A 12,466-nucleotide genomic window follows, 5' to 3' on the forward strand; every position below is an offset into this window, starting at 1 on the left:
GAAGTACTTTGTCAAAGGGCAAGAGCGAGTCTTTATCACTAGAAACTGGAAGAATAATATCGCGATCTCAGAAGTGGTCTTAAGTGAGAGTTGTTATGAACAAGGTGCCTGAGCAATAGTCACAGTAAATGACCTGTCTACGGTTCTTTCTGAAGAGGCAAGACCCTCAAGCACTAAGTCGACAGGATGTCTACTTGAAGCGTTCCGTTACGGAGGTGGACTGGAGTTGGTGATCTGCGCAAGCATAGTAGACAAAAAGGCCCCGGGATTGAATGGAATTCCGAGCAAAGCTTTAAATTCAACTATGAGAGACTGACTTAATGGTTAGAGCGCTAAGCTGTCGCAATGGAAGATCAAGAATTAAATCTTACTAGAGGCGCAGAGATTTCTATGGTCACTTTTAGTCTCTTGGTATGCCGTTACGGTCTTAAATGAATGCCCTAAAAGGCTTCAAGGCATAGATCCTAGAGATAAATGATTGTTATTCGTACATGATGAACGGTATGCCCTCCTCTAGTGGAAAAAGATACATGTTTGGTTTAAGTACTGAAACTTTCAACAAAACACCGCTTTTGGATACCATGGGAAAGATGTTAAAGAAAACGATATTTATTAGACTGCTTCCATTCATCGAGGAAGCAAATCGCATATCGACGAGCCAAGTAGGATCGAGAATCTAGCTCGGGATGCATTTTCGACAAGTACTGCGCTATGGTAACGCTGTACATCAAAAATGTTTTTAATTCGGCTATCTAAGCTTCAATTAAGAACTTAATGTCCCTAGCTACGTAGCTCAATGCTGCCTACATAGGCTCCAATGGTAAGAGATAGATAAAAGGCTTAAAGAGTACATTATTACAGCAGCTACTCCTCAAAGTTCTTCATGGGGAACTCTTCTATGAAACATATTGTGTGATGGAGGTCTAAAACTTCACGTTTGGTCATGAAAAACTATGTTGAAAGCAATCAAAGACAACGACCCCTGATAATAACCACAATATGTATGGTTCACGACAAACCCGTTGCTCAGCAAAGCCTGCGCTATACAACCAAAAAGAAAGCGAACTTCGGGTTGGCAGTGATCTAAGCGCTCGTCAGAATTGTATAGAAAAAAGATGAAAATTTGAAATCCATTGATTCTACGAAAATCTTCCTTTTCGAGCCACTTGTAGGTTTACATATTTAAAACATACATACATATTGATTATTTGAAACACATCAAAAGCTTCATAGCAGGAAAATCGTCTTGCAAAAATACATACTGTCAATGCAGCTCATAAAGAAAATGGAAGTTAATCTGAAGGCGGAGCTATTTTCTACTTACTTTCCAAACTGCGGAAACCAATTCCAGCATGCAACACGGCTAATAACTTAATAATACCAAGGGTTGCCATCATCTTGAAGTGCTTTCTTCGATTGACTTATGTACCTCACGCAACGTTTGATGCTCGCTCACATAGTGCTCATACCCAGTATAGAAAAAGCGGACCCCATAATATAAAGGACTTCATGGGATATGCGTTAATTCTTTCTGACTAAAATTATGGACAAAATTCTCAACAATGTTTAACAAGCTATCGACCCTACGCAGCTTTGGAGGATTCACCACGCACACTTGAAAAAAAAACAGCGAAAACTACCCTTCAGGATGTGGTTTCTGCCAGTCCTTTCAATATACAGAAGACCCTCTCGATGCACTCCTGAACATTATAAATACTTTCCACAATTTTTTTCTGCTTTACGACTTGTCCCGTTAAGTAGCAGATTCGGCTTTTCTCGATAATATACTTGGTCCGAGAGGAGTCGAGAGGCTCTCAAATCACCGTCTAGCGAATCAAGTCCTCGTTGTTTCGGTCGATTTTTTGGTCGTTCCCCATTGCGCCGATGTTTAGGCTCATCTTAATGTGTAAATGGCTCACTGGTTCAGATGACAGTCGTTGATGTGTCGATCGTACAGGTTCCCGGCTGTAGAACGAAACTTTATACAATTTGCGCTGACACATGAAGCATTTTCATGGCGCAGCTCACCATTGGCTACAAGCACCAATCCGAGATAATTAAATAGCTCAGTTCTCTACAGATCACTGTCAATGACAACGATAGAGTCGGTCGTTAAAAATTCTATTTTGTTGAGATTAGTCAAGACAATGCTACATGAGGCGACGATTGGAACGGTTATTTTTTGCCGATCAGAAAGTGTTTTATTCTCAATAATCTGGTTGAAACAATCACGAAACCAAAGTGTTTGGTCTCAGCTCTTCGCTTTCCAGAGCTGAGCTACAGTATTATCAAGTCCTGTTGCTTTACCCCGATTCATTCCCATGCTTTCCTCTTCAACTTCGATAGCCCTAATGGGTGAAATTGCTCCAAAGGCGACAATACTCCCGAAAGTGATGAATTAGTTAAAATCTGCTCGAAATATTCTCGTTATCGATCCGTTCTGGTTTGCCGGTGGGTAAGTAACGTACTATTCTTATCATTAACACAATAAAGATGTTCAATATCTTGTTTGCGCTGGTGTCCACTTTTGGCAAAATTGAAACGTTTTGTGGATTATATTTTTAGTTTGAGTCCACATTTCTTCAACACTCGTAATGATGGACGGCGGAATGAGTGAGGTCATTCCTTTTTTTTCTTTCGTAATTGCCACCATTTAGTTCACGTAGAGCCAGTGTGCACTTCGCGTTGATCTCAAAGTGGTTTGATACACAAGGCAGCAATGAAAGTCGGATATGAGACAACCGTTTAATAAACCATGTATTAGCAGGAAGAAGGTCACAAAATCGACGATAGCGTCGTCATCGTTATTGCGTGTTTCAAGCCCTTTATCCCGCATACCGTTTGCCGTCCACTTTTCTACCGCCATGATCATTAAGATCGTCCGCGTTGAAGATATAATAATCGGCAGGTACATTACAGCTTTTTTTTTTTGGGGTATTTGCCAAAAGTCGCTTTCCTCGGCTTCGGATCGGCCTGTCTATGACACGTAGTATATCTCCCGTTCACGTCTTTAAAAGTAAAGGGCGTCCACACAATCCTTTCTGTATTGTTTTTTCTTTTTCCTCTTTGATTTTGAATAAGATTTAGCATCAGCTTCATTAGAGATTAGATTTTTGTCTGCTCCTTGTAATCTAGCCTAAAATTGATAGACCAGGGGTCGCTCCAGATATGTCTTTATAGATAAAGATAAGTATGACTAGGCTCTTTTTCGGAAACTGGAGAGTAGAAATTTCTTCTAATTGCGGAGCAACTCGCTTCCGGAATCTATCAAAAGGATCGATCGAGCATTGAAGGATGCTAGTGTGGTATTCCCGAATATTGAGCGATTCAGAATGCCTAATCCTGCGCTTCCAACAGATCAGATGTCAACCGAAAATCCACAAGGAGGAGGACGAGATGCGAGAAATCATTATGGACTCGAACTCCCTGACGTACAACATCGCCAAGTGGTTGATCAATGAGTGCCAGGCCATTGGGATGACGAATAGTAAGTATTCAGTGGCTCCCATCCCCCCCCCCCCCCCCCTTCCATGAACTAATACAGAGGCTGCAACGCATTGAGAGGATGAGTGAGGGCGAGGTGATGGTGTCGTTCGACGTGAAGACATTGTTTCCCAACACACCAGTGAATGAGTCAATTTTCCAACTGGAGAGATGATTGAGCCAAGCTGGAATGGAGAAAAAATTCCGAATCTATGCAAACCTTGCCAGGCTCTGCATGAACGAAAACTATTTTACGTTTCGGGGTAGACTCTACAAAACTACTTCGGGAGTAGCGATAGGGAACTCCCTCTCTCTGTTAATCAATGAAAGGTTCTTGTCATCAATCCAAGAAAAAATTGATTCGAGCGGAATAATGCCTAAAGTATGGTTTAGGTGTGTAGACAACGTATTTTCTATTGTTAGAAGAGACGATATCGACATGGTCATCTCCTCTATAAACAAGATTCATCATAAAATCGAGTTTACACTAGAGGTAGAAAAGAATACGGCTCTACCCTTCCTAGATTTGAATATCGTCAACTCTAGCGGGAAGCTTAAGTTCAAGATATGCCGTAAGCCTACAGCACCTCCACATCATACATTTTCTCAAAAAATAGCAACCTATAATTGCATGATTCACCGACTGATCACATGCCCTCTTTCAGAATACGCCTTCAATAAGAAAGGAAAGCATATTATTGACACCGCTATTAAGAATGGGTATAATCCTCAGACTATTGAGAAGCTGATCGTAACGAAAATCAAGCAACACAATAAGCATGCCTATACAGCACTATTCTCGCAGCATAAGGAGGCAACCACGAGACGGATAAGTATCCCGTATTCCTACCTATTTAACAACATCAGGAATTGAATAAAAAAGTTGGAAGTCGCAGATCCGAGCCGATCTTCCACCTTGCGGAATTTACTGGGAAACGTCAAGGATCCTTTGGCAGCGGAGGAAAAAAGCGGGATATACCAAATAACGTGCAGCGATTGTAATAAGATATACATAGGACAGACTAAATACCTGATAACGGCTAGATTTAGTGAACACATCAAGGAATCAAAAGTCGTGCATAAGATCATCAGTAGCAGCGCATGTAGTCGAAGAAGGCCATATCATTCAACGGGAAAATCTTGAGCTCTTGCGCCATGCAAACCGAACAACCTTGGACCCTTGGGGAAGTTTAGAAATTTTAAGGGAAGACGCGACGCGGTTATTAAACACAGGTTGATAGTTTGAAAAAAAATGTTAAAAGCAGCAATGTCAAGCACCATCTCATGCCAATCAGTATTCGAGATCGAGAGACTCGCGTGTAGGCGGTAAGGAAATTAATTGTGCGGTCAACTAAAATGGCATTAATCGGCCATCAAATCACTCGCTTTTTAATGCTGCCACGGAAGCTCCAGAGATGGCAATGTAGAAACCATATTGAGAATGCGTGGGCACCAAAATAGAGGAGTTTATAGCAATTTGAACCTTGCTCTCGTTCTATTTCGCAGCTTTTAGCACCCCATGATCGAGTTTCCTGCAAAACGATCAATGCGCCTATTCCGGAGGCTTTTTCAAGGTTCTCTATCTTACCAATGAAGGAACCAATATTTAGCGGGCAAATACGAAATTGCGTGGTGTTGACTAGTTTGCTTGCATCTTGACACCGTCCATACATCGAAAAACTATTCTCATTTTTAGATAGGATCGGGGCCTACCCAACGGCGACGATTGAGATGGACGCCCCACTATTTTACAGAGGCTTCGTTATTGACATTACCTATTTTTTCAACAATGTCAAGTAAGTGCAAAATCATTCATATCCAGAGTTGTTAAATTACTGTACAAGTATATGCTGCGAAAAAGGTGGACATGGACACCAAACATTGCCTACTAAACTCACTTTGTATTCGCATCACTTCCATTTTCTTTCATCTCTTAATTTCCGTAAATATTCATGACACATTCTGTTTTTATAATGTTTATAATTCGCATCTGAAATACGATTCTCACAGCTTATAGATGTTTCTTCATCATATCACTCAAATTCACTTCTTGCAATATGATCGGTTCTATTCCCATAGTGCATGAAATAATACACTAACTCGTTACTGTAAAACTGAAACATAACTCCTGGCCTCACGCGACATAGATGACCATACGAGTGTAATGCAACGAGTGAGTGCATAGACACTTTTTACAAGCACATTTTTTCTGTTTAATTTTCTTAACAAACACAGCCCTAAGCAATATTTTTGTATAAATGTAAGATTGATATTGGAAAATGATCATTGATAAAGAAGGATGTACCTAGAAAAGTTGCTGCCCAAACAAAAAAGCAGATTTCAACATTGCTTTATTCTTTTAGGAAGGCTCACCATTGATACCAGTGAATGCGAGGTCTATCTAACACCTCTGCCGCAGTTAAGGAGTAAAACCCCAAATTGTAGGCTCAACTCCAAGCATTGAGCTCTGCCCGCGACATGGACGCAACCACAACCACCATGCAACTGGCTTTAACCATGAATACTGCCTTTAACCACAGTGAAACTTACAATGTCACTAAACTTAAGATGAATGAGGTGATGAATTTAGTGCGATAAAATGACGGACTGGACAGAAATAGAAGCAAAATCCTTCTAGAACCTCTTAGGACGCAATGTCCAATCGTAGCACGCGTAGAAATTCACTCATAGATTAAAACTTTGAACAGCAAACTAACCACAACTTTCTTTCCGGCTACTACTACTACTACTGCTTACTAGGAAAATTGATAAATCTGGGAACCTTCCTTTATAACTTAACGGGAGTTGAAGGTTGAATTATGTAGTATGGTAAATATATAGCGTCGTTATTGATCGTAAGTGGTCTATGCTGAAGCTTAAGGCCATCACTTAACCCAACCTGATCTGGTATCTTCTGCACGATTTCCTGGACGCCATGCAAAGGACTTCAAAGACAATAAGTAAAAACCGCACATTTTTTATCTTTCCGTTCATTAGATGTAATGCACCAACTGCAGCATGAAAAAACCTTTACTTTAAATAGGAACGGAATCACTAGATGGGAATATAATCCACTCCCACACAGCTCGACCGAAACATTCGAAGAGTCAAGAAAAATCCTTTCTATAGAAATGTGAAAATAGTTCTATTATATATCAATTAACTTCGCAAACCGATATTCCTGGTTTCAGTCCTAATGTTTCCTATAGATATACGTAAATCTGACGACTCCAAATATTTAGCAATTTATCTCTCCGTAATTATTCAATAGGATCTAAAATAAGAATAAGAAGTACATACCGATAAGCAATCGATCATTGAATCTGGCATGCCCGTATCTATCGTATGCATGTCCCGTGAAAATCGATTCAAAAGGCGTCCTGATGGATTTGTATTGAAAAACCACATTTTCGCGCGCGTTACTCCTCGGAAAAGCGTGTCGTGTAGATTAAGTGAGATCCTAAGGCACATCATGAAAAATCCGTAAGTTCGTGTTAAGTACAATAAAAGCGCCGAACCCAATAATATTGAGTAGATCATAATCAAATTTTCTCGCTCCCTTTGTATTTCAGGTGATAATTCTTGGGAGACGGTATCGTTCAAAGTTGTTGCATTACTAAATTGACTAGAAAAACTATCCAGGGTTGTGATGTTTACGGGATCGATAATATATGCATTGGAGCTCGTCAAATTTCCTCCAACAGTTTCTTCCCAAATCGCCCTGAAACAATAAACAAAGTGAATTGTATACATCTAATCAAATTATACGAGGATAATGTTCTCACCATCTTGAAATAAAGTAATCAACAGCAGCTAGAGTTGCTCGGGCGAGAATAAACAGGAAGAATACGATAAACATATAAGAATATCCATTCAGCGACTGGAAATATGACTTATAAACTTGCAGACTAACTGCTCCAATGGCTTGACTCTCCTTCCGTTCATCAATATCATCCTGGACAGTTTTTTTCGATATTGGTTTGGTGATCTTCTGGAATTCCTTATCACATTTCTCGAGATCTCCTGCCTCGCCGGATTCGTCATGCGTGGGAGCAAGGAACTTCAATTCAGGCATCTTATGTAGTTTTTCATAACTGCCCTGAGCAACGATTTTTCCATTATCGATAAATATCACATGCTCCACGTCTTTTAGATATTGAAGCTGATGCGTTACAAGAAGGCAAATTTTGTCTTTTAAAAATCCTTTAATGCACCTTTCAAAAATATGTCGTCCAACTTGAGCATCTACCGCGGATAGTGGGTCGTCCAAAAGGTAAATATCGGCTTTCTTGTATATGGCTCGGGCTAAGTTGACCCTTGCTTTTTGTCCACCACTTAAGCTAATTCCTCTTTCACCAACCATTGTTTGGTCTCCATGCGGGAAAAGTTCCAAGTCACGCTCAAGAGCACAAACGCGAACTACTTCTTTGTAACGATTTTCGTCGTAATCATCGATGAATATGATATTATCCTTTATGGTCCCTTCGAATACCCATGGCTCCTGACAAGCATAGCTGAGGCTTCCGTTCACAGTTACGTATCCACTATCTAATTCCAGCTCCCCAATAATGACATTCAGGAGTGATGACTTCCCCGATCCAACAGGACCAACAGCAACCGCTAGAGAAGAATCTTTAATTTCGATATTGAAATCTTTTATTACATCGTTAGATTTTTCGCCAGTATTACTATCCCAGGCGGTTGTTGCACTGCTTATGTTAACGCCCTTCTTTTCTGAATTCAAATCTACTGTTCGTCGTTTGCTGAGAAATTTGGTACCTGTTCAAAGTAAAAAAGGAAATTGTTAACTGACTTACTTCCATGTTCTCAATGGAGAGAATTGGCTGAATTGAAGGGTACTCACTTCCATTAACTTGTTCCATACGTTTTACATCCCCATTACTGTTATGTTTCAAATTTCCATTCACCTCCTCCCTGCTAGTTTGTCGTACTGATTCTACAGGATGATCTTTGCCCTCCTTTTCTAATAAAAATTCTTTTACACGACGTGCCGACACATAAGCCTCAGCGCAGAATGTTATTGCCAAAGGCCAAAAATGCACCATCGAATCATTCAACACATTGAAAAATGATGAAACAATAAACACTTTTTTCGCTGTGATAACATCACCAATGAAGACATACGAAACCAAGCTTAGAAATATCGAAAAACGTGAAATCATAGTTGTGGTATACAGTCCAGCGTGAATATAGACTGATCCTCGAATAGCGTTGATTTCTTTTCTACGTGCATGCGCTATAACTTTAGCAAACGAGCCTTCCCACGCGTACATCTTTATAACCTGTATTCCCTGTATAATTTCATTCATCAGCTTAACACGAATATCTGTTCGTTCCGCTGAACGTTGTCTATAGTAGGCAGCTTTCTTTGCAGCCCATGCTTGCAATGGGATGAAGCTAAGCATGAATGCCACACCTATCACAGCCGATACTCCAATCTCCAAGTACATGAAGTAACCCAACAAAATAGCCTCAACTGGGCCCTTCCACAAATCATGCACAAAGCATAACGCTATATCGAATTTCCCTAAGTCGTTTGATAAAATATTAATTGCACGTCCACTAAGGCCATCGTTACTTGATGCTTTCGAGATTCTCAGGATCTTCTTATATATTAAGCCCGCACAGCCAACTCTAAGTTTTGTTCCAATTTGGAATATGTAAAGAATATAAGGGTGAAACGTGATAACTGGCAGTAAGGAGCATATCACTATGCCTGTTGCATATATATAAGCTGTGTCTTTACTGATATCCGATTGCCCGGCAGCAAAATAGGACACTAAACCGCCAAGGCACAATGGTTGCACTACTCTGTAAGAAAATAGTTGGATTAATGGCAGGAATGTAGAAGAACTTATTCAACTTACCTAACACCTGACTCCATTAAAGAGAAAAGCAAGCCTAGGCTTATAACTTGCAAACCATAGGCACGGAATATTACTCTTATCATGCTAGGATTTTTCGACTCTAATTCTTCATTCCAGAAGTGTTCGAGTTTCTTTGTATTCTTTTCACTATCGAGCCATGGTTTGTTCTCGTAAATTTCTTCTTCGGTCAATGGACGGTTGAAACCCTTGCGGAATATATGACGAAGCCACCTGAAAAAGTTACATTAAGAGAATTTATACTAATTTATAAAATGATTTTTAGATGAGCCTACTTCATTGGAATATTTGAACCAATTAACGTTGCTATTCCGTCATCACTAAAGTTACAATAAAAAATATTCTCACAAACCGTGTCACGCTGTTGGAAGTGAAAACTTTTATCTCGAACGCAACGGCCTGGACGAAGTGCTCTAAATAAAGTGTATTTCCACTTAAAGGAACTAAAACAGAATGGAGGGAATAATATGTGACCACGGGAACGAAACATGGCAATTGGCAGGAGTTAGGGTGCTTACTATACACTAAATTGCATCGGCAGTAAATTCAGGAATTGATCCATTGTTTAGCGTGGTTTTCCTTTGACTTTGAAAATAAGAGCTACTTGCATTATAAAGTATCGATAGAGGTAAAAGAGGGTCGAAGACGGCTACGATTTCGTACCAGGGCAGAGGCAACACATCAGATGCTGCTTTACCTCTGCCCTGGGAGCAGCGTGACCGAAGCGGCTCGCAGATGTATACGTTCCCTTTTACAATTCTTAAAAAAAGTGTCTAGCTTCGGCCAAATTTTGATCTGAACTGTGGGCAGATTTACGTTGAATATTATTCGCACCCTTGTCGTCTTGCGCTTCGGTCACGCTGCTCCCAGGGCAGAAGTGAGGCAGGTCTAATGAGTTGCCTCTGCCCTGGTACGAAACCGTAGCCATCTTCATCCCTCTTTTACTTTTTGAACCTTGGGTGTTAAACTCAAAAAGAGAAGTCCGCAGACCATAAAGAGGGGGAGGAAGTTGGTCTCCATTTAGTCCGGTCCGGCATCAAGTGGATGCAGACTTAGAATTCCCCAATTCCTAAAAATAAAGCATCGATAGAGGATTGAAATAATAAGAACTGCTCAGGCAAACTTGTTAGCACTGATGAAGGGAACAAGTGGTTCCCGAAATATCGGTATTTGCAAGAATAAATATCCACACCAACGAAAAAGAAACAACAAGTTTTTATTATTTCAATTAATTAATCGTTGGAAACACCGCATAATTTCACTCAGATCGATAGAGGATCTATAGAAATTGATCAGGGGAATTTGCAAATAGTACCACAATCGCGTAAATAATATTCGGTTGAATGATAAACAAAGCAAAAGATTAAGCTCAGCTGTGGTCATGCTAAGAGAAAACAATAGAACTGTAAATGTCCTGTCTACAAGAAAAAACTAACGAGCCATAAATAAGGCTCCTTTCCTAAAGCACGATATAAAAGGCATTATAGCAATTGTCATGATCAGGTGCGTTCAGGAGAGTATCAAATGACCCGTTCAAATTGTCAAACAAAAAGGGAAAGTTTTACTCCACATTGGAAAAACTGCAACTTAAGTGTTATCGCTTTAGTGCGCCCACACATAGGTACAGATTCACCCATCGATATATACTTAGGTCTCTTAGGTAGTTAAGCCATGGTGAACGGATAAGATCAATCGGTTCCAGCTTCCATGAAGGTCATGTGGTTCCATTTCGGTAGCGCCAACTAAAAACCATATTGTAGTTTGAGGAAACATATAACAGAATCATCTCCTCTACCTCATGCAATCTTCGAATCGATACATCAGTTCACCACTATTCCAACAGCCTAAATTGCTAACCACTTTCACGTTGGCATCAATCTCTTAATCCTCTGCTATTCCTATGTCTGCAAAGCGAGTCAGCTTCCTCCCAACGTTGTCATGACGATCATGACTGGAAAATGGAAGATAATTCTTTACATAGTATGTATTATCACGTAATCCACGCTGATAAGAACTCACTGGCTACGATGGGCTTGACCATCAAAGTCGATGGGAAAAACTTCAAAGGTCGACCGAAATAGCGATGGATTGATACGATAGATCGAAATTTAAGAATCTCTCGACTCCACACGGACCAAGCCGGAAAAGCCGTGAATTCGGACTGGACGAACGATCCCACTATCAAACAGGACAAACATTGAAAAAAAAAATGAAGATAGGTAGAAATAAACACGACTGCAGTATTTCAATATATATCCCAGTCGCTTCACGATATATTGGATTCAACAGTATCACTCAACGATCTTGTGAATTGGATTGATCCTTCCATGCAGGATGCACGGGCGATGGGCGCCTATATTGCTTCAGGCGTTCAAGAAGCACGCACCCAATGCACAGCTGCCTGTTACAACTCGTGCAGTACATTTAAATGACAGACGTGACGGTGGACGGAATATGAATAATTTGGACAGACTTGACAATAGGTCCGGATCCGATAACTTATACGGACTTAACGACAGATTCGGACCTAACTGCACTCGTCTTTGAGATGCCAGGCAGGACCGTTTATTTCCATCTCAACGGATCATGTCTACACTATTATCGCATCTTGGGAACTGGTATCTAATGGCATACTAACATATCTGTCTATCAATCAGTTCCTTTTCCACGTGGAAATATTAACTCATTCAAAGTTTCAGGGGGATTTCGGTCACCCTTTTTAGAGGTAGAGCAGCAGATTGGTGTAATAATTTTGTGATAATGGTGTGATAATTTCCGTAACGTTCTTCGGCAGCAGTTTAGATGACTGGACTATATTTGAACCGACGCAAGGTCTATGCAAGGATTTTGATGCGCGTTTGTTACGAAGACAAATTCGTAGAGTTGCTACATCGTGAGCTGATCAAGGTCAACTTCTCTACTTTCCGGTTAGTATGGTTCGCAGGTTAGCGCAGCAGAGTGAAGATTAGAGAAACGTCTCTCAAGCAAGCTTTCTGACCAATTACACAACAATGTTGCTGAATCTGGAGAGAAAGATCAAAACTTTAATTCTAACTTGATCTCTTGGAACTGTCAGC

The 12,466-nt window shown here is 40.4% G+C and overlaps 1 protein-coding gene across 1 annotated transcript in view; it reads right to left on the bottom strand.

Moving 5' to 3' along the window:
- LOC119651303 (probable multidrug resistance-associated protein lethal(2)03659) overlaps positions 1–12,466 on the bottom strand; it is a 34,523-nt gene that overhangs the window by 3,315 nt on the left and 18,742 nt on the right. Inside the window, exons 2-5 of the mRNA XM_038054829.1 lie at positions 9,372–9,602; positions 8,348–9,315; positions 7,269–8,262; positions 6,784–7,204 (exon numbers count right to left, since the gene is read on the bottom strand). Of these exons, the coding sequence (XP_037910757.1) occupies positions 6,784–7,204; positions 7,269–8,262; positions 8,348–9,315; positions 9,372–9,602 (2,614 nt within the window). The remainder of the gene's footprint in view (positions 1–6,783; positions 7,205–7,268; positions 8,263–8,347; positions 9,316–9,371; positions 9,603–12,466) is intronic.

This window comes from Hermetia illucens, chromosome 3 (assembly GCF_905115235.1).
Source record: "Hermetia illucens chromosome 3, iHerIll2.2.curated.20191125, whole genome shotgun sequence".
Taxonomy (NCBI): Eukaryota; Metazoa; Arthropoda; class Insecta; order Diptera; family Stratiomyidae; genus Hermetia; species Hermetia illucens.